The 26,955-nt window shown below is 43.9% G+C and overlaps 2 protein-coding genes across 2 annotated transcripts; both read left to right on the top strand.

Moving 5' to 3' along the window:
* The first annotated feature begins 293 nt into the window (after nt 1-293).
* On the top strand, nt 294-13,428 carry LOC115174061 (sodium- and chloride-dependent GABA transporter 1). The gene is made up of 13 exons (XM_029732703.1): nt 294-667; nt 800-934; nt 1,125-1,335; nt 1,495-1,627; nt 1,830-1,964; nt 2,477-2,580; nt 2,796-2,920; nt 10,267-10,379; nt 10,667-10,807; nt 11,011-11,107; nt 11,408-11,508; nt 12,879-13,049; nt 13,205-13,428. Exons 1-13 carry the CDS (start codon nt 538-540, stop codon nt 13,367-13,369), a joined length of 1,761 nt encoding a protein of 586 aa, XP_029588563.1. The 5' UTR covers nt 294-537; the 3' UTR covers nt 13,370-13,428.
* An 8,155-nt stretch (nt 13,429-21,583) lies between these two features.
* Nucleotides 21,584-22,711, top strand: LOC115173245 (G-protein coupled receptor 20). The gene has a single exon (XM_029731161.1). The coding sequence runs from the start codon at nt 21,584-21,586 to the stop codon at nt 22,709-22,711; it is 1,128 nt and encodes a 375-aa protein (XP_029587021.1).
* Nucleotides 22,712-26,955: the final 4,244 nt, after the last annotated feature.

Consider the following 26,955-nt stretch of genomic DNA (forward strand, 5'->3'; position numbering starts at 1 on the left):
CTGATGACGTACTGTAATTGCACGTTGTTGAGAAGACTAAAGCTGTTGAGCTTGAAATGTTTACAGAGATTCTAATTCATATATCCATGTAGTATGTGTTTTCACTCCAGTTTGTTTTAGCCGGTTTACACATTTGCATAGAAGGTAGGCAAACTCCTTGGGTCAGACCAGTTGGAGTGTAAACAGTCTGTTAAACTTGAACTTACAGTCTGTCCCAACACAAACACAAGGCATGACTTAGAGCATGTAGTCACGAGGCAACTTCAAAACTTTGTGACAACATCAAAATCAGAATCAATCTATGAATGACCATTCTTGGCATGGCCATATTTGTATTCTGTAGTCGTCAGTTAATCTTCTGTAAATCATTCATTTTTTTGTTATAATATATATTTTTTCACAGAAAGTGGAAGACATCCCTCTCCCCTTTCCAACACATTTTCCTGTAAATCATACATTTTTGGCGAAAGATGAAAATACTATAAATCTGTGGCGAGGAGTCTCTGTTGGTTGTTGGGGTCAAACCTTTCTCAGACGATGGACAGACTACCAAGAGAAAGAGAGACATGGGCCAATCGTGCAGAGTTCATCCTTTCTTCAGTAGGCTATGCAGTCGGAATTGGAAACGTGTGGCGCTTTCCATACGTCTGCTTCAGCGGTGGTGGAGGTAAGTTCATGGAGAAGTATGCTTTGGAGTATAACATTACCCTGGAGCTCTTATAATAGTTTTAATAGACTATTATTAGATCAAATGTTTTCTCATTGATTTCTACATCTAATTACCATCTCCTCTCCTCAGGTGCATTCCTAATTCCCTATCTCACCATGATGTGTCTGTGTGCCATCCCACTGGTGTTCATGGAGTTTACAGTGGGGCAGTACACAAAAAGAGGACCTGTTGAGGCGTTCATCAACATCTGTCCTCTAATGAAAGGTGGGATAACTTTTGCCTCAAAAAGGGAAGATCATACATTACAAGATATCATTTACCAGTATTATGAAGTCAGTTTTATATCAAGAGAGACCACAAGCAACAGAATACTAGAGCCTGTATCATTTTTTTATTTTATTTGACCTTTAACCTATGCTATGTTTATTCCATGTTTGTTGTTGTTGATCTCCAGGTGTGGGTGTGGCTATGGTGATGCTGTCCTTCATCGTGGCCTCCTACAACAACACGGTCCTGACCTGGGTTCTGTACTACCTCTTCCACTCCTTCACAGCCCCGTTGCCATGGCAGCTCTGTAATGCCACCTGGAACATTCCAGAGAACTGTTCCAGCTTCATGGAAAACGCCACCACACACCTGCAGTCCGCCACTAAACAATTCTTTGAGTAGGTTTACATGTTACAGTAACATTTTAACCGTTCTCATTCAATGTTACTTCAAGCTGTGATGTTGGTTTAACCAAATTCACAACACAGACATCTCCCTAGATGTTTTTATTCACCAAGCATGTAGCATCATTACACTTAAATACTGTGTATGTTTAGCCATAGGCTCCTGGAAATCACTGAGGGGATTGAGAATGTGGGCCACCTGCGATGGGAGCTGGTCGGAATTCTCCTGCTGATCTGGGCCGTCCTATTCTTCTGTGTCTTCAAGGGGATCAGATCCACTGGAAAAGTTGTCCACCCTCCTGACCATTGTTAAAGACATTAGATACCCAACAGAGAACTTCATCAAAGTGATTCTGCTCTACTAATGATGAGTGTTGGGGAGAACTATTGTGACACTCGAATCACTGTGTGTGTGTGTGTGTGTGTGTGTGTGTGTGTGTGTGTGTGTGTGTGTGTGTGTGTGTGTGCGCGCACGCATCCATCCACAGGTGGTGTACTTCACAGCACTGTTTCCATATGTGGTCCTTCTGGCTCTTCTGTTCAACAATGTCCGACTACCAGGAGCCCTGGATGGCATCCTATTCTTCCTGACACCCAAATGGAACAAGCTGGGAGAGATACACGTGAGTGGGTCAAAGCATTTATAAACTTTGGCTTGACTTCGACCTGAAGAAGTGATCTTATTCTTGAATGAATGACATAGACACGTTGTTACACTCATTGTGATGGTCTTGGTTAGGTTTCCCTACACTGATTTTCTTAGTCAGTTTGCAGGTCTTGCTCCCATAAAATAATGACTTTGTCAGTCTATAACACTGTACCTTTCCATGCTTGAGTCATTATGTGGGAAGTGTTAGAGGGCCATTTGACCTCAGGAATGCCCACTCATTGTTTCATGCTTCCAGGCAGTGGCGTTTTTATTTGTCTAGAGAAAACAATGTTTAACCAGCTCCTGTTGTAAAAAAGTAACTGTCAAGCGTTTGCTTCTGTATACTGTTGTTCCAACTAGCTCCTGGGGCACTGCACTGGGGCTGGCCCATTGCTTCCAATGTGTGTGTGTCTCAGGGGGCATAAGCATAAAGACAAATGTCCATTCTCTGCAAGTTAATGGACAATAAGGTGATCTTTTTCCCAGGTATGGATTGATGCTACTGCTCAGATCTTCTACTCAATAGGTGTTGGATTTGGCTGCTTACTGTCTATGGCCAGCCACAATAAGCACAACCATAACATCCTCAGGTAGCCTGCAGAAAGCATTTTTTTTTAAATGTGTGACATTTTGCACATTGCACTGCCATTGCTAACAAACACACAGATATACAGTATTTGGCCACATACAAACTGACTGCCTCCTGGTGTGGTGCTACTGTTGCATGGATTTCATCTGAATTATGTAAAAAAATGACTTCATAAACGTAAACAATGAACTCATCATTATCTTTTGTGTGCGGCAGGGATGCAATGATTGTCACTTTGGCGAACTCTGCCACCAGTATTTTTGCTGGCTTCGTCATGTTCTCTGGCATCGGCTACATGGCACATGTGCGCCACCTCCAAGTGGAGCAACTGGCTGTTGAAGGTACTGTTCAGGAGGACTTAACTCTGGTCCAGGGATTACTGGCTGTTGGAGGTACTGTTCAGGAGGACTTAGCTCTAGTCCAGTGCATTACATGTGGTTTGCTGATGCTGACCCGTCTTCAACAGGCATCTTTTTCAAGTTTTAATGTCACGTACACAAGTACAGTGAAATGCCTTGCTTGCTACCTCTAATCCCAACAATGCAGTAATCAATGTCAATGTATTACTAAAAAGAACAAGGTAGAACAAAAACACACGAGAGATAAGAAGAACACGAGAAAGTAAGAAGCTATATACATGGTCAATTCTAATACCATATTTACAATGTGTAGGGATACTGGAGTGATAGAGGGATATATGATATATGATTAACAGAGTAGCAGCAACATCTATGATGAATGTATGTGAGCGTGTGTGTGCATTTGTGTAGAGTCCGTTTAAATGGGTGTGCATGTTATGTGTGAGCAAATTAAGTGTGAGTGTGTGTGTGTGTGTGTGTGGTGTGTGTGTGTGTTGGAGAGTCAGTGTGCATGAGTGAGTGAATAGAGTCCTGTGAGTGTTCATAGAGACAGCGCAAGAATAAAAATAAAACAAAAGGGTCAACTCAGAGTCTGTGTAGCCATTTTGTTAGCTATTTATTTAGCAGTGTTATGGCTTGGGGATAGAAGCTGTTCAGGGGCCTGTTGATGTCAGACTTGATGCACCGGTACCACTTGTTGTGCAGAAGTAGAGAGAATGGCCTATGGCTTGGGTGGCTGGAGTCTTTAATAATTTTACGGACCTTCCTTTCACACCGCCTGATATAGAAGACCTGGATGGCAGGGAGCTGGGTGGTCTGCACCACCCTCTGTAGCGCCACGCGATCGAGAGCGGTGCTGGTGCCATACCAAGCAGTGATTCAGCCAGTCAAGGTGCTCTCAATGGTGCAGCTGTAGAAATGTTTGAGGATTTGAGGGCCCATGCCAAACCTTTTCAACCTCCTGAGTGGTAAGAGGCGCTGTCGCACCCTTTTTACGACTGTCCGCCTGTGTGTGGACCATGTTAAATCCCTAGTGATTTGGACACTGTCGCGTCCTGACCATAGTAAGTGGTTATTTTCTATGGTAGAGTAGGTCAGGGTGTATTTGTCTATGTTTTGTATTTCTATGTTCAGTTTCTAGTTTTGTATTTCTATGTTGGTTTTGTTTGGTATGATCTCCAATTAGAGGCAGCTGGTCGTCGTTGTCTCTAATTGGAGGTGATATTTAAGTTGATGTTTGTCCCACCTGTTTTTGTGGGTGATTATTTGTGAGTAGTGTTTGTTTCTCCTCTGCGTCACAGTTTGTTATTTTGTAGATTTCAGTTATTTGATGTATTGCATAGTTTTCACGGATTATATAATATGTGGAACGAAACACACGCTGCACTTTGGTCCGATCCTTTCTACAGCCGTGACAGACACAGAGGAACTTGAAGCTCTCGACCCGCTCCACTGCAGCCTCGTCGATGTGGATGGGGCGTGCTCGTTACTGACTGTTGGCATTTAGGGGTTTTTCCCATTCCAGTTTATGGCCATTGAAATGCATTGGGATTTAGGCAAATATGTTCGTAGTGTAAAAAAGTATGTGGTATTACATGTGTTTTTCAAGCACCAGTGTCAGCCTGCACGTTTTAAAGTTGTTTTGGTAGCTTTAACGGTTCAAGAGCAGTGGCCAAAAAGTATAAATGGTATCAAAAATCTCTATACAAGCAACCTATTCTAGACCGGTCTGTACGTTTTAAAGTTTGAATGGCGACATGTGGGGTTAGGTACAGATTGTGAGCTTCAACGGTGGGAAGATTAGTTATGACTGGAATTTTTCCCAATCAAGTTTAAGGCCATTGCAATTCATTGGAATTGATAAATATGGTTGTAGGGTGAAAAGTATTAGTAGTATGGGGTTGGAACCAGTTCAGGGAACAGAACAGAAAACCAGAAAGTAACATTTTTTTAATGAACAGAATCACAACTGATCTATACTGTTCCGGAAACAGAACTCTTAAAAGCGTGAGAACCAGTTAAAACTTTAATTTACGTTCTGAGAATTTTTTGCTGTTGTACATCAAAGCCGTCCCTCTGTCAATCAGAAACTTCTTCCAGTGTCTGCATGCCAGCTGAAAATCTTTGACAGAATTTTATTTTGCTGGTCGGAACAGTTGAATGGAACAAACCAGTAATAGTTCTGTTCTATATTATTTTAAGCAAACTGCGGACGTTCAGCCTGGAAGTTTCCAAATTGTTTTGGTGTTGGTAGCTTTTATAGGTTTGGCCCTACAGGTGGCAGCAGAAGGCAAATAATAATAAGAATGAACAGTTTCTAAAGCACGTCTAATAAACAGTCAAATCAAATCACATTTTAATTGTCACATGCGCCTAATACAACAAGTGTAGACTTTACCGTGAAATGCTTACTTACGAGTCCTTTCCCAACAATGCAGTTAAAAAGTACGAAAATTAACAAATAGATAAAATAATAAAATAACACAAACGAGGCTATATACAAGGAGTACTGGTACCGAGTCAGTGTGCTGGGTTACGAGGTAGTTGGGGTGGTTAATCAAATCAATTATTAGTCACATGCGCCGAATACAGGTATTCACCTTACAATGAAATGCTTACTTACAAGCCCCGAACCAACAATGAGGTTGAAAAAATACGAATAACAATAAGAAATAAAAGTAACAAGTAGTTAAAGAGTAGCACTAAAATAACAGTGAGACTATATACACAGGGTGGTAAAGGTACAGAGTCAATGTGCGGGGACACCGGTTAGTCGAGGTAATATGTACACTACCGTTCACAAGTGTCATTGTATGTAGACCAAAACGCAGCGGGTATGTGAATCCTCATCTTCCATTTATTGAAGAAAACCAAACGAAACACTTACACAAAACAAACGACGAAAACAGTCCTGTAAGGTGCTCAGACTATACACGGAAACAACTACCCACCAAACACATGAAGAAAAACCCCTACTTAAATATGATCTCTAATCAGAAGCAATGAGGATCAGCTGCCTCCAATTAGAGATCAACCCAAACATACACCACATAGAAAAGAAGAACTAGAAAGGAAAACATAGAAATAGATCAAACCCAAAATCTCAAAACACACAAAACAAACACCCCCCTGCCACGCCCTGACCACACTATAATAACTCAGGACGTGACAACAAGTTTGGGGTCACATAGAAATGTCCTTGTTTTTGAAAGAATTTCTTTTTTAAATTCCATTAAAATAACATAAATTCAGTGTAGACATTGTTAATGTTGTAAATGACCATTGTAGCTGGAAACGGCTGATTTTTAATGGAATATCTACATAGGTGTACAGAGACCCATTATCAGCAATCCTCACTCCTGTGTTCCAATGGCGCGTTGTGTTAGCTAATCCAAGATAATCATTTTAAAAGGCTAATTGATCATTAGAAAACCCTTTTGTAATTATGATAGCACAGCTGAAAACTCTTGTGCTGATTAAAGAAGCAATAAAATTGCCTTCTTTAGACTAGTTGAGTATCGGGAGCATTAGCATTTGTGGGTTCGATCACAGGCTCACAATGGCCAGAAACAAAGACCTTTCTTCTGAAATTCATCAGTCTATTCTTGATCTGAGAAATGAAGGCTATTACATGTGAGAAATTACCAAGAAACGGAATAGGACAAGTACATTAGAGTGTCTAGTTTGAGAAACAGACACCTCACAATTCCTCAACTGGCAGCTTCATTAAATAGTACCCGCAAAACACCAGTCTAAATGTCAACAGAGAAGAGGCAACTCCGGGATGCCGGCATTCTAGGCAGAGTTCCTCTGTCCAGTGTCTGTGTTCATTTGCCCATCTTAATCTTTTCTTTTTATTGGCTAGTCTGAGATACGGCTTTTTCTTTGCAACTCTGCCTAGAAGGCCAGCATCCCGGAGTTGCCTCTTCACTGTGCTTTTCTTTCAAAAACAAGGCCAAACTTGACCCCAAACTTTTGAACGGTAGTGTACATGTAGGTAGAGTTATTGAAGTGACTATGCATAGATAATAACAGAGAGTAGCAGCGGCGTAAAATAGTGTGGGGGGGGGGGGGGGGCAATGCAAATTGTCTGGGTAGCCATTTGATTAGATGTTCAGGAGTCTACTGGCTTGGGGGTAGAAGCTGTTTTGAAGCCTCTTGGACCTAGAGTTGGCGCTCCGGTACCGCTTGCCATGAGGTAGCAGAGAGAGTCTATGACTAGGGTGGCTGGAATCTAGCAGTTGCCATACCAGGCAGTGATGCAACCTGTCAGGATGCTCTCGATGGTGCAGCTGTAGAACGTTTTGAGGATCTGAGGACCCATGCCAAATCTCCTGCAGGGGAATATGTTTTGTCGTGCCCTCTTCATGACTGTCTTGGTGTGCTTGGACCATGTTAGTTTGTTGGTGATATGGACACCAAGGAACTTGAAGCTCTCAACCTGCTCCATTACAGCCCCGTCGATGAGAATGGGGGCGTGCTCAGGCCTCCTTTTCCTGTAGTCCACAATCATCTCCTTTGTCTTGATCATGTTGAGGGAGAGGTTGTTGTCCTGGCACCACACAGCCAGGATTCTGACCTCCTTCCTATAGGCTGTCTCGTCGTTGTCGGTGATCAGGCCTACCACTGTTGTGTCATCGGTAAACTTAATGATGGTGTTGGAGTCGTGCCTGGCCGTGCAGTCATGAGTGAACAGGGAGTACAGGAGGGTCTGAGCACACATCCCTGAGGGGCCCCTGTGTTGAGGATTAGCGTGGCGGATGTGTTGTTACTTATCCTTACCACCTGGGGGCAGCCCGTCAGGAAGTCCAGGATCCAGTTGCAGAGGGAGGTGTTTAGTCCCAGGGTCCTTAGCTAGGTGGTGTTCCTTTTGTCCAGGTGGGAAAGGGCAGTGTGTATCTGTGGATCTGTTAGGGTGGTATGCAAATTGGAGTGGGTGTAGGGTTTCTGGAGTACTGGTGTTGATGTGAGCCATGACCACCCTTTCAAAGCACTTCATGGCTACAGACGTGAGTGCTACGGGTCGGTAGTCATTTAGGTAGGTTACCTTAGTGTTCTTGGGCACAGCACAGGGTCTGCTTAAAACATGTTGGTATTACAGACCCGGAAAGGGAGAGGTTGAAAATGTCAGTGAAGACACTTGCCAGTTGGTCAACGCATGCTGGAGTACACGTCCTGGTATTCCATCTGGCCCTGCGGCCTTGTGAATGTTGACCTGTTTAAAGGTCTTAATCACATCGGCTGCGGAGAGCGTGATCACACAGTCGTCCGGAACAGCTGCTGCTCTCATGCATGTGTTAGTGTTATTTGCCTCGAAGTGAGCATAGAAGTAGTTTAGCTCATCTGGTAGGCTCGTGTCACTGGGCAGCTCTCGGCTGTGCTTCCCTTTGTAGTCTGTAATGGTTTGCAAGCCCTGCCACAACCGACGAGCGTCAGAGCAGATGTAGTACGATTCGATCTTAGTCCTGTAATGACACTTTGCCTGTTTGATGGTTTGTCAGAGGGCATAGCGGGATTTCTTATAAGCTTCCGGGTAAGAGTCCCGCTCCTTGAAAGTGGCAGCTTTAGCCTTTAGCTCGATGCGGATGTTGCCTGTAATCCATGGCTTCTGGTTGGGGTACAGTCACTGTGGGGACGACGTCATCGATGCACTTATTGATGAAGCCAATGACTGATGTGGTGTACTTCTCAATGCCATAGGAAGAATCCCAGACATATTCCAGTCTGTGCTTGCAAAACAGTCCTGTAGCTTAGCATTGCTTCATCTGACCACTTTTTTATTGACCGAGTCACTGGTGCTTCCTGCTTTAATTTTGCTTGTCAGCAGGAATCAGGAGGATAGAATTATGGTCAGAATAGCCAAATGGAGGGTGAGGGAGAGCTTTGTACGTGTCTCTGTGTGTGGAGTAAAGGTGGTCTAGAGTTTTTTCCCCTCTGGTTGCACATTTAACATGCTGATAGAAATTTGGTAAAACAGATTTAAGTTTCCCTGCATTAAAGTCCCTGGCCACCGTTTTCCTGTTTGCTTATAGCAGAATACAGCTCATTGAGTGCGGTCTTAGTGCCAGCATCGGTCTGTGGTGGTATGTCGACAGCTACGAAAAATACATTTGAAAACTCTCTAGGAAGATTGTGTGGTCTACAGCTTATCATGAGATACTCTACCTCAGGCGAACAAAACCTCGAGACTTCCTTAGATATCATGCACCAGCTATTATTTACAAAAATACATAGTCCGCCGCCCCTTGTCTTACCAGACGCCGCTGTTCTGTCCTGCCGGTGCAGCGTATAACCAGCCAGCTGTATGTTGATAATGTCGTTGTTCAGCCACGACTCCATGAAGCATAAGATATTACAGTTTTTAATGTCCCGTTGGTAGTTTAATCTTCCTCGTAGGTCGTCGATTTTATTTTACAATGATTGCACATTAGCTAGTAGAACGGAAGGCAGGAGGGGTTCACTCCGTCCTCTTTTCCTCCGTCGTCTCTTCACGCAAATGACGGGGTTTTCGGCCTGTTCCCGGGAAAGCAGAATGTCGTTCACGTCGGGCTCGTCGGACTCGTTATAGGGGAAAAAAAGCTTCTGCCAGTTGGTGGTGAGTAATCGCTGTTCTGATGTTCAGAAGTTATTTTAGGTCATAAAAGACGATAGCAGCAACATTGTTTTCAAAATAAATGTAAAAAACATGAGACAAACAAGGCAAAAAAACGAACATAAGAACACAATCAGTTAGGAGCATGTAAAATATCTTCAAGGTAATAATTGGGTTTGGTTAGGTGATTGATTGATTGAATTACTATGTACATCTATGTGAGGTGTGAAAAGCAGAAAGTCTGGGTAGCCATTTAATTAACTGTTAAGCAGTCTTATGACTTTGGGTTGGAAGTTGTTCAGGAGCGTTTTGGTCCCAGACCTGGCGCTCCGGTACTGCTTGCCATGCAGTAGCAGAGAGAACAGACTGTGACTTGAGTGGCAGGAGTCTGACAATTTTTAGAGCCTTCCTCTGTCACCGCCGGGCTTAGATGTCCTGGATGGTAGGAAGCTTGGCCCCAATGATGGGCCGTACGCACTACGCTCTGTTGTGCCTTACGGTTGGATGCTGAGCAGTTGCCATACCAAGCGGTGATGCAGCCAGTCAAGATGTAGTGTGAAGTAATTTAATGATGCAACTGCCATACCTGGCCTAGAATGTGTTCTTGCCTGAACTGTCACACTAGAACTGTACCTGGCAGGTACTGAAAACACATGTAAAGAACGTGTCATGGTTATACACACAGTGACACTATGTTGTGTATTGTGTGTGTGTGTGTGTGTGTGTGTTTATCCAGGGCCTGGTTTGGCATTTGTGGTTTACCCAGAGATCTTCAGCACCATGCCTGTCTCTCAGCTCTGGGCCTTCCTCTTCTTCCTCATGCTGATGTGTCTCGGCCTGGATAGTCAGGTTTAGCAGCACACACACACACACACACACACACACACACACACACACACACACACACACACACACACACACACATAGCCAGTATAGTTTAATGTATGTTTTGTCTGTATAGTTGAATGTGTGTTTTGTCTGTATAGTTGAATGTGTGTTTTGTCTGTATAGTTGAATGTGTGTTTTGTCTGTATAGTTGAATGTGTGTTTTGTCTGTATAGTTCAATGTGTGCTTTGTCTGTATAGTTGAATATTTGTTTTGTCTGTATAGTTGAATATTTGTTTTGTCTGTATAGTTTGCCCTTGTGGAGGTCATGGGGACTTTCATTATGGACAGCTTTGGCCCAAAGATTCTCCTCATGCTGAACTATAAAGAGCTAGTGACCCTATTACTCTGCTTCTTGACCTTCCTGCTTGGCCTTCCCTGCATTACTCAGGTGTGTGTGTGTGTGTGTGTGTGTGTGTGTGTGTGTGTGTGTGTGTGTGTGTGTGTGTGTGTGTGTGTGTGTGTGTGTGTGTGTGTGTGTGTGTGTGTGTGTGTGTGTGTGTGTGTGTAACTTGTTTCAAGAGGTGTAACCTTGGTGCCATTATCCTTTTCAAACAAATAACCTATTGTGCCCTTGGGTCTTGGTCTTTACAGGGCGGGGTCTACATCTTCCAGCTGTTAGACTATTCTGTTGGCATAACACTGATGTTCACTTCTTTATTTGAAGTTGTTACTCTAAGCTGGATATTTGGTAAGTGCTCCAATAAGAACTTATATGGTGCTCTTTTCCACAATGAATGTATCTGTTTGCTTCATCTGACCCTGAATAATAATAACCTGTAGTGTGTATGACGTTATTCATCGATTTTTCTCTCCAAAACAAGTCCTCTTGCTTCCAAAGATTTGTTAAGGATTTTCTGAACATGTCCCCAACGGAAATGTCATGTGACCTTTCTTTCCAAAGATTGATTTCATATACAGCAAGTAATGACCTTTGCAGATATCATTCTGATCATTGCTTAAATGCTTTACACTTCCTGCTGATTTGTAGGAGTATGGCGGCTCTCTATCATGGTGAAAAGGATTCTGGGAAAGCCTCCAAACGTCTTCTTTAAGGCCTGCTGGTTGGTGGTGTCTCCGCTGTCGATCGTGGTGAGTCTACTTGAAGATTCTCATTCATGCACTAACCCAGTGCAGTGGGTGACATGGCTCTTATCCCAGGGAGGTCGTTCAAGTTTGATGTCGAAATCTGACATCTATCCATTATGTCCTGAAGTCGTCGAGAAATGCCAATGAAAACCGAACATTAGGGACAACAGTGAGCTCTGATACCATCAGGTAGGCTTGGGTTGTGGAAGGGGGTGGCAGATGGTCGTAATCACATGACTCTGGATCAGAAGGTTGTGTGTTCGATCTCATTTGTGGACACTGGTTTAATGTTGTTTTGTTTTAACCCTGTTTTGTTTTAACCCTATCTCAAACCTTAACACTTACCTTAACCATTCAGAATAAGTGCCTAAACTTAACCCTTAACTTTGAAGTTTGATGTTTGGAAAACATGGATAAACGCTCTCTTTTCTGAGACTGTGAGCTTGTTGCTTATCCAGGGCAGCTGGTTAAGAGAATGCCAAGAGTGTGCAAAGCTGTCATCAAGGCAAAGGCTGGCTATTTGAAGAATCTCAAATATAAAATATATTTTGATTTGTTTAACACTTTTTTGGTTACTACATGATTGCATATGTTATTTCATAGTTTTGATGTCTTCACTATTATTCTACAACGTAGAAAAGAAAAAACCTTGAATGATTAGGTGTTCTAAAACTATTATGAATATGAATATTTACAAAAAATGAATATATATTTATTTAACTAGGCAAGTCAGTTAAGAACATATTCTTATTAATAATGACAGCCTAGGAACAGTGGGTTAATTGCCTTATTCAGGGGCAAAACAACAGATTTTTACCTTGTCAGTTCAGGAATTCAATCTTGCAACCTTTCGGTTACTAGACCAACACTCTAACCACTAGGCTACCTGCCGATTGGAAACGATGCAGACAATTACAATGATAGAAGCCATAATATATCTGCAATATTAAAGCTGATCTACCCTCTAAATAAATGCATACAAATCACGCTGCATTGTATTGCGAGTTTAACTGTGTTTCCCGGTTCTGTATTTTGCACAGGTACGTCTCTTACCTTTTATAGTGGACTTTTCTTTAGGATTAAGATATTTGTTAACAAAAATGTATGTATTCAACCTTAGCTATTTTTCACCTAGCCAGAAGATCCGACCTGCTTGCTTACAGCTGCACTAGGGTCAGACAGGCTGTCTAGATTAAGACACCGTGGATCCAGCACCAAATATGGCTAGGAAAACGTACCTCAATCCAGGGATGAAAAATCTAATCTGTGGTGTCTTAATCTACACAGGAAGCCGACCCTACTGCAGCTGTAAGGCTATTACTTTTTACCTTGAAAGGTAAACTCTTTTCCCAACCAATCTTTTCTACCTGCAGGCCATATTGGTCACTGCCATGGTCCAGCACAGCCCACTTCTTTACGGGAAGACGTATCTCTACCCAGCATGGGCTGAAGGTGTTGCATGGATCATCACCTTTCTGTCCGTTGGCTGGATCCCTCTTGGAGCCATGCATGAGCTTCTTGGAAGGAAAGGCACTTGCTTAGCGGTAAGGTTTGTATGTGAATGCACATTAATCCATGATATGGATGGATGATGGATGGATGGATGGATGGATGGATGGATGGATGGATCAATGGATGGATGGATGGATGAATGTGTTGATGGGCAGCTATATTAATGTATTCCTCTCTCCTGGTGTAGAGGCTGAAGGCGTCGGTGACTCCCAGGATCACCCTGGAGGAGGTCTGTAATGTGCCTGTCACTGAAGACCAACACCAGGACCATGTTAAGTCTCTGTACAGTCTCTCTGAGGTCAGTCCTCTACATGAAGAGAAAGACCGTGGGGACATGTGTGACCCTGAGTGACCCATCTACTAGAGCATGGGGTTTGCTTAATAAAGGAATGTGACTCTGTCAATATTTTATTTTGGTGCTGTTTTCATTTGATACTTTCGGTACACCACTGGAAGGTACAAAGGTGCTGTAGTCCAGACTACAGCCGCCTGAAAGCACACATTAAGGCTTACTTCAGGATCTGCTATGTACATCCTAATATACACAGTTTCCAAGACACTTTGGGTAAAGAGAGTTGAAATATGCCTGCCGTTCTGTGCTTTGTCACTGTGACAAGTGTTTAGGCTTGTTTTTAGCCCATGGACCCTGACAGGATAGTGCCGGTCCATCGCAAAGCTCTCTAAGTACAGTAACACTGCTAGAGGTGTTGTTACAATAGCTTTTAATGAGACAATGGTGCAAACATTGTCTACGCTATATAGACCTATCTTTATTTATCTTGACGTATAGACTGGCTTAGATGGTGGTTTACTTCCTGAGTGCTCAGCACCAGGTGGTGTTTATACCATGCTGGAGATGTCTTTTTTACGAGTTGCATTTTCACACAAAATAAAAAAAATGTTTCTGTCAGACTTCTGTCCTTAAAAGGGTACTTTCTTGATTCTACCGTTATTAGTTCAACTAATTGTCTCGCAAAACTAACAATCACCTCATAAAAATCCACTATTAGGTAGAAATGAAGGCACAGGGAGAGAGTGAGTCCATGAATGCAGGGTCGGCAGCACTCGGAGGCCAGGTGCCAGTACAGTGTGAGAGGGAGGTTTATGAAGACATAAACAGAGCAGGACAATAGACCACCCTGGAGCCAGCCTCAAACAAACTTCATGTGATCCCGTGTCAAGTCAGTGTGGTGGAACATGCTAATCTCCTGTCTTAAAAACACTGGCCCCGTGATGGACCAGTGTGGCAACAACATATAAGCTGATGAGAGTGGGGGGGACAGAGAGAGAAATAGTAGGGGTGGGGGATGGGGGGGTTTGCTGATGATCTGGTGTTTCTGTCCCCAACCAAGGAGGGCCTACAGAAGCACCTAGATCTTCTGCACAGATTCTGTCAAACCTGGGCTCTGACAGTAAATCTCAGTAATACAAAAATAATGGTGTTCCAAAAAAGGTCCAGTTGCCAGGACCACAAATACAAATTCCATCTAGACACCGTTGCCCTAGACCACACAAACAACTATACATACCTCGGCCGGTAACAGGTAACTTCCACAAAGCTGTGAACAATCTGAGAGACAAGGCAAGAAGGGCCTTATACACCATAAAAAGGCATATCATTCGACATCCCAATTAGGATCTGGCAAAAAATATTTGAATCAATTATAGAACCCATTGCCCTTTACGGTTGTGAGGTCTGGGGTCCGCTCACAAATCAATAATTCATAAAATGGGACAAACACCAAATTGAGACTATGCATACAGAATTCTGAAAAACATATCCTCAGTGTAGAATGTAAAACACAAAATAATGCATGCAGAGCAGAATTAGGCCGATGCCCGCTAATTATCCAAATCCAGAAAAGAGCCGTTAAATTCTACAACCACCTAAAAGGAAGTGATTCCCAAACCTTCCATAACAAAGCCATCACCTACAGATAAATTAACCTGGAGAAGAGTCCCCTAAGCAAGCTGGTCCTGGGGCTCTGTTCACAAACACAAACAGACCCCACAGAGTCCCAGGACAGCAACACAATTAGACCCAACCAAATCATGAGAGAACAAAAAGATCATTACTTGACACATTGGAAAGAATTTACTAACAAACTCAGAAAACTGGAATGCTATTTGGCCCTAAACAGAGAGTACACAGTGGCAGAATACCTGACCACTGTGACTGACCCAAACTTAAGGAAAGCTTTGACTATATACAGACTCAGTGAGCATAGCCTTGCTATTGAGAGAGGCCGCCGTAGGCAGACATGGCTCTCAAGGGAAGGCAGGCTATGTGCATACTGCCCACAAAATGAGTTGCAAACTGAGCTGCACTTCCTAACCTCCTACCAAATATATGACCAAATTAGAGACACATATTTCCCACAGATTACACAGACCCACAAATAATTCGAAAAAAATCCAAGTTTGATAAACTCCCATATCTACTGGGTGAAATACCACAGTGTGCCATCACAGCAGCAAGATTTGTGACCTGTTGCCACAAGAAAAGGGAAACCAGTGAAGAACAAACACCATTAGAAATACAACCCATATTTATATTTATTTATTTTCCCTTTTGTACTTTAACTATTTGTACATCGTTACAACACTGTACATAGCTATAATATGACATTTGAAATGTCTCTATTCCTTTGAAAGTTACTGTTAATTTGATTGTTTATTTCACTTTTGTTTATCTATTTCACTTGCTTTGGCAATGTAAACATAGGTTTTCCATACCAATAAAGCCCTTTGAATTGAATTGAGAGAGCGAGAGAAGGGTGGGGTTCCTTCCATGTCTGTGGTATTTCATGGTATTGTGGGAGATACAATGATGAGAGATTGGTAACTAGTGTAATTAAATGCCCTGTTGCAGATCAATTGTTTAATGTCTCCCAGTGGAGTAGTCCAGTGAAGGAGAATATCTAGAAACTTTTTATTGGTCCTCAGAGAGACCTATGTTGGTGTATTTGCCAGAATGAGTTCAAAGAAAGCTTACATCTTATTCTATTCAGAAACCAACGAGCACTGACAGTATAATGATTCATCAACAACTGTGATTTCACCTCAACTCTTCAGAGAGGTATCTGTTAAACTGAATGACCAGGGCCATTTTGATTTAATTGAACTGAATTTGTCAGTGTAGAGGTGTGATGATTGGTCAAGTCCCAGGTTTAAACCAGCCATGTACTACACTATACACCATGTCCTGTGTACTTAACCTGGATGCCATCAGTGTGCTGTATATTCAGCTGCCTGGTTGGTTAATGTACAGTGAGGTTAAAATCTGTATTCGTCACTCTGGATCACCAAGGCATTCTGCCAAGTTATTAAAATAATACCATTCCCTCAGTCCACTTCATAAATTAGAAAACAGAACCGTTTACAGAACAAGCTGAGCAAATTAAGAGCAATATATTTTTTGGAACCAGACCAAGACTAGTGCTCGTCTTAATAGTAACAACTTCAGTACCCTAACGGAAACCTTCTATCTATTTCTGTGTTATAAGAGGAAAGTAGGCAAAAGACTGTCTACATCAGCACTCCAGTCTACATCAGCACTCCAGTCTACATCAGCACACCATCCTGTCTATATCGGCACTCCATCCTGTCTACATCAGCACACCATCCAGTCTACATCAGCACTCCATCCTGTCTACATCAGCACACCATCCAGTCTACATCAGCACTCCATCCTGTCTACATCAGCACTCCATCCAGTCTACATCAGCACACCATCCAGTCTACATCGGCACTCCATCCAGTCTATATCAGCACACCATCCTGTCTACATCGGCACTCCATCCAGTCTACATCAGCACACCATCCTGTCTACATCGGCACTCCATCCTGTCAACATCAGCACTCCATCCTGTCTACATCGGCACTCCATCCTGTCTACATCAGCACTCCATCCAGTCTATATCAGCACAACATCCTGTCTACATCGGCACTCCATCCAGTCTACATCAGCACACCATCCTGTCTACATCGGCACTCCATCCAGTCTATATCAGCACTCCATCCTGTCTACATCAGCACACCATCCAGTCTACATCAGCACTCCATCCTGTCTACATCAGCACTCCATCCTGTCTACATCAGCACACCATCCTGTCTACATCGGCACTCCATCCTGTCAACATCAGCACTCCATCCTGTCTACATCGGCACTCCATCCTGTCTACATCAGCACTCCATCCAGTCTATATCAGCACAACATCCTGTCTACATCAGCACTCCATCCTGTCTACATCAGCACACCATCCTGTCTACATCGGCACTCCATCCTGTCAACATCAGCACTCCATCCTGTCTACATCGGCACTCCATCCTGTCTACATCAGCACTCCATCCAGTCTATATCAGCACAACATCCTGTCTACATCGGCACTCCATCCAGTCTACATCAGCACACCATCCTGTCTACATCGGCACTCCATCCAGTCTATATCAGCACTCCATCCTGTCTACATCAGCACACCATCCAGTCTACATCAGCACTCCATCCTGTCTACATCAGCACTCCATCCTGTCTACATCAGCACACCATCCTGTCTACATCGGCACTCCATCCTGTCAACATCAGCACTCCATCCTGTCTACATCGGCACTCCATCCTGTCTACATCAGCACTCCATCCAGTCTATATCAGCACACCATCCTGTCTACATCAGCACACCATCCTGTCTACATCGGCACTCCATCCAGTCTACATCAGCACACCACCCTGTCTACATCGGCACTCCATCCAGTCTACATCAGCACTCCATCCTGTCTACATCAGCACTCCATCCAGTCTACATCGGCACTCCATCCAGTCTACATCAGCACTCCATCCTGTCTACATCAGCACTCTATCCTGTCTACCTCAGCACTCCATCCAGTCTACATCAGCACTCCATCCTGTCTACATCAGCACACCATCCAGTCTACATCGGCACTCCATCCAGTCTACATCAGCACACCATCCTGTCTACATCAGCACACCATCCTGTCTACATCGGCACTCCATCCAGTCTATATCAGCACACCATCCTGTCTACATCGGCACTCCATCCAGTCTATATCAGCACACCATCCTGTCTACCTCAGCACTCCATCCAGTCTACATCAGCACACCATCCTGTCTACCTCAGCACTCCATCCAGTCTACATCAGCACACCATCCTGTCTACATCAGCACTCCATCCAGTCTACATCGGCACTCCATCCAGTCTACATCAGCACTCCATCCTGTCTACATCAGCACTCTATCCTGTCTACCTCAGCACTCTATCCAGTCTACATCAGCACTCCATCCTGTCTACATCAGCACACCATCCAGTCTACATCGGCACTCCATCCAGTCTATATCAGCACACCATCCTGTCTACATCAGCACACCATCCTGTCTACATCGGCACTCCATCCAGTCTACATCAGCACACCATCCTGTCTACATCGGCACTCCATCCAGTCTATATCAGCACACCATCCTGTCTACCTCAGCACTCCATCCAGTCTACATCAGCACACCATCCTGTCTACATCAGCACACCATCCAGTCTACATCGGCACTCCATCCAGTCTATATCAGCACACCATCCTGTCTACATCAGCACACCATCCTGTCTACATCGGCACTCCATCCAGTCTATATCAGCACACCATCCTGTCTATATCGGCACTCCATCAAGTCTATATCAGCACTCCATCCAGTCTACATCAGCACTTTTGTGAAACCGTCATAACTCCAGACAGTTTCACAATATCAGATCAATCCCATGTAATATTATTTAGCAGTTTTATAGCGAACTAACTACTACTCTCATACTGTATATTCCCCTACACAGCCATGCAATCCACCACCCTCTCTATATGTTCTCGTTTGCTAACACTTGCTATCCTTTTAGCTCACAGTGGCTAGCAAAGACAGCTAGCCACTGTGAGCTAAACAATGCTTTTCCACTTGCAATTTGTCATGAAGTACCTCCCTCTTCACACACCATGATGGCATCTCTTGAGGCCCATTTGAAATGCTCAAAATATCTTTGTTGTGACCTGTAGTTCCAGGCACTAATATCCACTTATCCATGTATTTATTTCATGGCCTATACTAATGTCCGCTTCATTTACTGTATTGAATCGTTTTATTTACACAAACACTTTCCCTCCGTCATGTTTTCGTCCAGGAGCAGCAGAGCTCCTAATCCTTGGGACCGTGACGTCACAGCTGAAGTAAACTTGGGAAGGTTCTTCCTCCTTTAGTGTCCTAACCCAGGGGGAAATGGGATTAGTACAGCCAGGGGACTTCACTGCAGTGATGGAGTAGAGTGGAAAGGGAGAGAGGCCCAAGGCACTGACTGAGAGTCTGAGAGACTGGACACTGAGAGACTGGACACTGAGAGACTGGACACTGAGAGACTGCCTAGTGAAATCTTGTGAGAAACATACTGGGAGGTATGAAGATGCCCCTTGACCGATTTAAAGGATGCAGAGAGACTTTCAGAGATTGATTGATTCTGAGAGAGAGACATTGAGACAGGAAAATCTCAAACTCAAGGAGAATCCAAGCCTCTAAAGGACATGGTTTGTTACAGGGAATGGACGTAAAATGATTTTCAATCCTAAAATAATTATGACATGGTGTGCTGTGGTGTGAAAGACTCCCTCTCAGCTCAACAATGGAGTGAGAAGATACATTAGATAGATATCTCCTATAAGACGATCTCTGAGCACCCAGGACATACTTTAGAAAGAGTCCAAGGTGACAGAGGCTACACGGGTCACTGCACTCTGATTGGCTAAATTAACTGGCTATAGCGAAGATCAACATCCACCCACTCTTGACAGGTTATCACGTGATTCTTTCCTTGAAACAGGTAAGTTTGGAGGAGTTTTCTGTTGGCTGAATTTGATGATGTTATATTGATAGACTTTGAATGTGACTCATGAATACATTGTGGAGATGTAGTGATATAGGTGCATCTGAAAGTAAAAAAATATTCTCAGAATGGAGAATGCTCTGAGAAAATGTTGTCTTAGCGAGAGAGAGAGATAGAGAGAGAGTGAGACAGACTAGCATAATGAGATCTCTCACAACAGATTGGCTACCCGCACTTTACATTTTTAGAAAGGCTTAGTCCACTGAATACTAGTTCATTCATTGTCGTACTGTGAACTCTTACTCCCCAGGCCATACAGAGGTGCACTGTGTCTTTAACAAGTTGTTCTTTTGGGCGATGGTTTGTGTGACACAAGGTTTTTGGTAAGGGTTGAGTACATTTTGTGAACTGCCAATGAAGTACGACGCTCTCTCTGAGCTCTGTATTCGTCACTGACGGCTAGGTGTCAAGATGCTAGGACACTGTATCTGGAAGTTCAGTCATAACTCTTATATAAGAGTGTACTTATGAAAGGTTTAAGTGTATCGTGCGTCCAGGTTTATGGAAAACGAATGTAGGCATTAGGATAGAATATTTCAATGAAGTGTTACTAATAATACTTGTAGGAGTGTGAGAGCAGACTATTAGGATTAGGATTTGTGTTAAAGCCAATGGAAACTATGGAGCACTTGCACTGACTCAAGTGTCTGGTATATTGGTATATTCATGCAACTAAAATATGTATCATGTTGTAGAACATAGTGATACGTTTGTTAATAAAGTTATACGTCACACCTCGCCACATCACACCTCACCATTTTCACACAGCACAGCAGTGTCTCAAATACAGTATCAGCTAACATGAACACACTAGCTATGGCCCGGGACATCTGATCAGGGTACTGAAGAGGTCAGAACTAGCTATGACCCAGGACATCTGATCAGGGTACTGAAGAGGTCAGAACTAGCTATGGCCCAGGACATCTGATCAGGGTACTGAAGAGGTCAGAACTAGCTATGACCCAGGACATCTGATCAGGGTACTGAAGAGGTCAGAACTAGCTATGACCCAGGACATCTGATCAGGGTACTGAAGAGATTCTCTATCCTAAAAAAATCTATGAACTGCACACAATCTCTCATAACAAATGACTAACAATAAGCCCGGTATTATTACATACTGTATAACGTGGGACTAGTGTTGACCGCTTTTCATCCAGACGCTACATTAGTTAATTTAGTGTGTTTATCTACAGTGTGTGATGAGGGACACACAGTACCCTCACTCTGCATCACCACCATGTATGTTGACTCGCTAGGCCTAATCCCCTGTTCCTGCCCAGATTTACAAAGTCTACACAGCCCGTTCATGTATGGCCAAGATAAAGAAACGTGTGATGCTCTCACATTCTTCCAGTGTGTATCTAAGGGAGGAAATAGCTCTGGTCATTTCCTCCCAGGACCTCATTTTCACTATGAAAGCAGATATTTAATGGTGCAGAAATATCCCTGTTGAGCATACCATGGAGGGTACAGTCAAATCGTTGTGGTCTAAGGGCCTTTTTCTGTTCTAGTGATTATAGTTCTACAGAGCATATTACTTGTACTCACTGAGAAACTCAATGTTGTTCGCATTATACTGTCACATGATGACAATACTGTATTACTGTTTTTCAGAAGAAGTCCATCACTGCCTCTCTGCAATGGAGATTCTCACGTCCTTGGTGGTCAATGCAACACCTGAAGACATGAACAGTACTTCCAACCCCCAGTGGGGGGTGCCCTACCTGAAGAAACTAGCCCACCTGGACGAGGGCCTGTACCAGGAGTTCTACGGCCTGTGGGTGACCCTGATGGTGGTCAACACCCTGATGTTCATGGTGGGTGTGGTCCTTAACAGCCTGGCCCTCTACATCTTCTGCCTGCCCTCCCAGATCTCCTCCGCCCCTGTGGTCTATACCATCAACCTGGCTGTGGCTGACCTGTTGGTGGCGCTCTCGCTCCCTGCCCGCATTGCCCTCTACCACAGCGGTGGAGGGTGTCTGGCCTGCTCCTACGTTCACACGTTCAGCTACTTCGTCAACATGTACTGCAGCATCCTCTTCCTCACCAGTATCTGCGTGGACCGCTACATAGCCGTGGTGTGGGCCGGGGCCGGGCGCCGCTGGAGGAGCCCTGGGGTCGCTAAGGGAGTCAGCATGGGGATCTGGCTCTTCGCCGTGGTGGTCACCTACTCCTTCCAGACCACGGCGCTGGAGATCAAGGCCACGTCATGCTGCCGCCTCACCGCCCTCTTTGCCCTGTCCTTCCTGGAGTTCCTGCTCCCCCTGGTGGTCATCGTGACATTCACACTCAGGGTGGCATGCGCCCTGACCGACCCCAGGCTGATGCCTCAGAGCCAGGGCCGGCGGGCTAGAGCAGTCAGGCTCCTGGTGGCTGTCTTGGTCGTCTTCTCCATCTGCTTCATGCCCTTCCACGTGCGCCAGGCGTTGGTGTATTTCCGGATGGGGGGTGACAGAGCACAGCAGGTGTTGGCGTACCACGCCACTGTGACCCTCAGCAGCCTCAACAGCTGCCTGGACCCAGTGGTCTATTGCTTTGTGACGGACAGCTTCCGCTCGGCCATGCGCCAGGCCTGCAGGAAGAGGCCAGGGGCGGAGGCGGAGGCAGAGGCGGAGGCGGAGGCGGAGGCAGAGAGGACCAGTGGAGGGGACGTTGCCAGTGGACTAAGGAGTTCAAAAAGATCAGGGACAGCCATGGCTATCGCTCACAGTGTAGCCACACTGACTCTCACCCCCTGCACCCTGCAACAGAGGGAGATGTCTGCATAGAGAGAAGAGAAGAGTGACAGAGGGAGATGTCTGCATAGAGAGAGGAGAAGAGTGACAGAGGGAGATGTCTGCATAGAGAGAGGAGAAGAGTGACAGAGGGAGATGTCTGCATAGAGAGAGGAGAAGAGTAACAGAGATGTCTGCATAGAGAGGGGATAAGAGTGACAGAGGGAGATGTCTGCATAGAGAGGGGAGAAGAGTGACAGAGGGAGATGTCTGCATAGAGAGGGGAGAAGAGTGACATAGGGAGATGTCTGCATAGAGAGAGGAGAAGAGTGACAGAGGGAGATGTCTGCATAGAGAGAGGAGAAGAGTGACAGAGGGAGATGTCTGCATAGAGAGAGGAGAAGAGTGACAGAGGGAGATGTCTGCATAGAGAGGGGAGAAGAGTGACAGAGGGAGATGTCTGCATAGAGAGGGGAGAAGAGTGACAGAGATGTCTGCATAGAGAGAGGAGAAGAGTGACAGAGGGAGATGTCTGCATAGAGAGGGGAGAAGAGTGACAGAGGGAGATGTCTGCATAGAGAGGGGAGAAGAGGGACAGAGATGTCTGCATAGAGAGGGGAGAAGAGTGACAGAGGGAGATGTCTGCATAGAGAGAGGAGAAGAGTGACATAGGGAGATGTCTGCATAGAGAGGGGAGAAGAGTGACAGAGGGAGATGTCTGCATAGAGAGGGGAGAAGAGTGACAGAGGGAGATGTCTGCATAGAGAGAGGAGAAGAGTGACAGAGGGAGATGTCTGCATAGAGAGAGGAGAAGAGTGACATAGGGAGATGTCTACATAGAGAGGGGATAAGAGTGACAGAGGGAGATGTCTGCATAGAGAGGGGAGAAGAGTGACAGAGGGAAAGAGGAAAATGAAGGGAATTGGAATGAGAGAGGGTGTTGCTAATGAAGTGGATTTTGTGACTAAGGCACAGGCCATTGATAAGACTGCATTGGGACTTTACATCGCTTGAGCTTTTGAAAGCCAACAGAATATACATTCTGTACAGAATTTGCATCCTGGTGTTTGCATTCTGAAGACTCATACAATAATATGCAGTGGTAATGAACCTGGACAAGATATGTGATTGATTTTAATCAGTAAAATGCAGTCTCACTGTAATTGAACAGTAGCAGAACTTTTTCCAGAAAAGCACAAGCTGTTTATTTCAATGGACTGTCAAAGTTATGTTTTTACATAGAGATTTTTCTGATCACTTGTGACACTTAAAGTTTCTTATCACTTCTGTAACATCTGTAAACAGCACCATATATACATCATTTGAAGAAAAAAAAGTACTATTATCGGATCGTGATGTCACCAGTTGTACAAAGGGTAAATGGTCCTTACAAGTGCATGTCCATCACAAACGAGCTTTGTTTATTGCTCCTCCACTTGATTTAATGGACAAATTGGCTCACTTGTTTATCTCACTGCACTGACTCCAGTGGCTTTCAATTTTCTCCTTGAAAAACATCTCTCTTAAAGCTACAGTATGGGATTCGTAAAACAGCACTAAGCATGTTTTGAGGCTGAACAGTTTGTTTACAAGCAAGCTTTTATTTTGGAGTTTTGGTAGGGTGTTGAATTGAAGCTTGTGATTTATAGTTTATATTCTTCAAGAATCAATGGTTATGTCATTCATTTAAAAGTCTAAAAATGGATGTACCAATCCCAGATTGCACCTTTAACTGTCACTGAGTCAGAAAATGTAATGTGGTATTCTAAAGGTAAACACTTTCACCATTTGTTTGGGACATTTCTCCATTTAGGGGGAGATGCTGTAGACCAGTGATTTTCAATTCCTGGTCCTGGGGACACAAAGGGGTGCACAGTTTTGGTTTTGCCTTAGCACTACACAGCTGATTCAAATCATCAACTTATCATCAAACTTTGATGATTTGAGTCAGGCTAAAACAAAAATGTGCACTCCTTTGTGTCCCCAGGACCAGGATTGAGAACCACTGCTGTAGGCCACCAGATTCACTCACTGTGTTCATTATTATTTGGCCACAAGGAGGTAGCATGAGACTTGGATGTTTTCATTTGAATGCGACTGAGAATAACCTCCGGTCACATTTCTGCATTTGGACCTTTTAAGTCAGCATTGCTGTTTTATTCCTGGAAAACATACTTCCACATACTCTATATGTCATTTTCCAAACTCCTACAATGCCTTCCTGTAAAGTTATGCCTGTTACATTCCCATCATGCTCTACTATTGGGAGCAAACAGACTCATAACCTCCTGCCGTTTCATTCAGTCTGTGTCAGCTGGTCAGGCTTGTATTTGTGACATTCTTCCACAGGATGTGAACAAGGCTCAGTCTGGGCTTTGGCGTTGTTCACACCTAGGTCCTACAGCATGAGTTAGCCCTCCCTCACCTGGCTGTGGCCCGTGGCCAGTGATTAGGCTGGGGTGACTGGGGGCCAGGTGGTTTGGCTGGGGTGACTGGGGGCCAGGTGGTTTGGCTAGGGTGACTGGGGGCCTGACACAAAGGCTTAGACAGCAGATTTGGGGTCAATTCAAATTGAATTCAATTCAAGGTCACTCAATTCAGGCATTGATTTGAGTAAAATAAAAAAATAAAAACCTTTGAATAAAATAGCTTCTCCTGTTCAGTTATTGAGAAGTCAGTAAATACATAGATTTCCTTTTATAATTATTGGGATTTCATTTTACTTCCTAAATAGACTGACTTCAATTCAAATTGACCCCAAACCTGCTAGACAGAGGAACAAACAAGGAGGAGGGGAACCTGAAACTGCCAGGCGCAGAATTTTCCACCGAAAAAAATAGTCTGCTGTGAGTTGATTCAGCATCTTTTATGGAAAGTAATGAAACTGTTTTTCCCCACAGGCTACAACGAGATCCAGTCTTATCAACAGCTGTGATTCTTGTTGTGGGTTTAGAGGTGAAAGGTGAAAGACGTTTCGTATGATATTCAACTGTTATTTACCTGTTATACATTTCTTTGAAACATACTAGACATATTGACACATTCAGAACAGAAGAGGTTAGGACAGGCCTTCTGTTGAGGACGATGTTACCTCAAGCTTGGAAGGACAGAATGAAGGGTAGTGTATCTCCAAATCAAATATGACAGGTCTCTGACCTGTCATTAGGGTTCAGGCTTGCATGTACAGTAGTTATTTAAGCCTGACGGGTACTGATGGGAAGGTATCCTATTTGGAGGAATGCTATTGAACGATCGCTTCTCCAAAGTTAACCTTCCCTACAGGTCAAAGTTATTTTTTATTTTATTTTTATTTCACCTTTATTTAACCAGGTAAGCTAGTTGAGAACAAGTTCTCATTTACAACTGCGACCTGGCCAAGATAAAGCAAAGCAGTACGACAGAAACAACAACACAGAGTTAAACATGGAATAAACAAGCGTACAGTTAATAACACAATAAAAAAATTAAGAAAGTCTATATACAGTGTGTGCAAACGGCATGAGGAGGTAAGGCAATAAATAGGCCATAGTAGCAAAGTAATTACAATTTATCAGATGAACACTGGAGTGATAGATGAGCAGATGATGATGTGTAAGTAGTGATACTGGTGTGCAAAAGAGCAGAAAAGTAAATAAAAACAATATGGGGATGAGGTAGGTAGATTGGGTGGGCTATTTACAGATGGACTATGTACAATAGTGTGTAGATCAACACACACTACGGCTGATGACCTTTCGTGTCATGAGACACCCTGTGTTTATAATGTGACCTTTGTGTGACCCTGCATGGCGATTGTGCTCTGTTTGTTCAGACTGGTATCTCTTTCTCTCCCTAAGGAGTGTACGGCTACCAACATGAACTTGATGACTTGATGGGTCACTAAACAGGTTGTGCTGTCACTGTGCTAATACAACAATCTACAACATGTCCACGTGGTGGCGGGCGGAGGGCGACTAGAAAGCTGCTGGGATTATTACTCAGCTGTTAGTATTGAACTCATGTAATATATAGCAAACAGTATTAACTGCAGGCTATGTGGTGCAGGTGCTCTACAGTATATTGAAGTACTTGCATTATGACACTGTAGTAGTAATCTCAGTTGAACATATCATTTCATTTTTGATATGAACTGACCCCCCAGATTACTCTTTGCAAAAAATCTTATTTTTGGGTATAGCCAATGCCTGACTCCTCGCAATCCATCATCGTAAAGTAAGTCTGCCATATTCTATTTGTTGGAACTATGGCCCCTGTGACAACGCTTCATCCCTGACCGTTTTCTATGATGTATGACCTAA

This window comes from Salmo trutta, chromosome 34 (genome assembly GCF_901001165.1).
Source record: "Salmo trutta chromosome 34, fSalTru1.1, whole genome shotgun sequence".
NCBI classification, from domain to species: Eukaryota; Metazoa; Chordata; class Actinopteri; order Salmoniformes; family Salmonidae; genus Salmo; species Salmo trutta.

Excerpts from the sequence above, each read along its gene's own strand:
- LOC115174061 (XM_029732703.1), top strand. The coding sequence starts at position 538 with ATGGACAGACTACCAAGAGAAAGAGAGACATGGGCCAATCGTGCAGAG. Across the intron at positions 1,628-1,829 it reads GGATCAGATCCACTGGAAAA|GTGGTGTACTTCACAGCACT; the intron begins GTTGTCCACCCT and ends ATCCATCCACAG. Across the intron at positions 2,921-10,266 it reads GGAGCAACTGGCTGTTGAAG|GGCCTGGTTTGGCATTTGTG; the intron begins GTACTGTTCAGG and ends GTGTTTATCCAG.
- LOC115173245 (XM_029731161.1), top strand. The coding sequence starts at position 21,584 with ATGGAGATTCTCACGTCCTTGGTGGTCAATGCAACACCTGAAGACATG.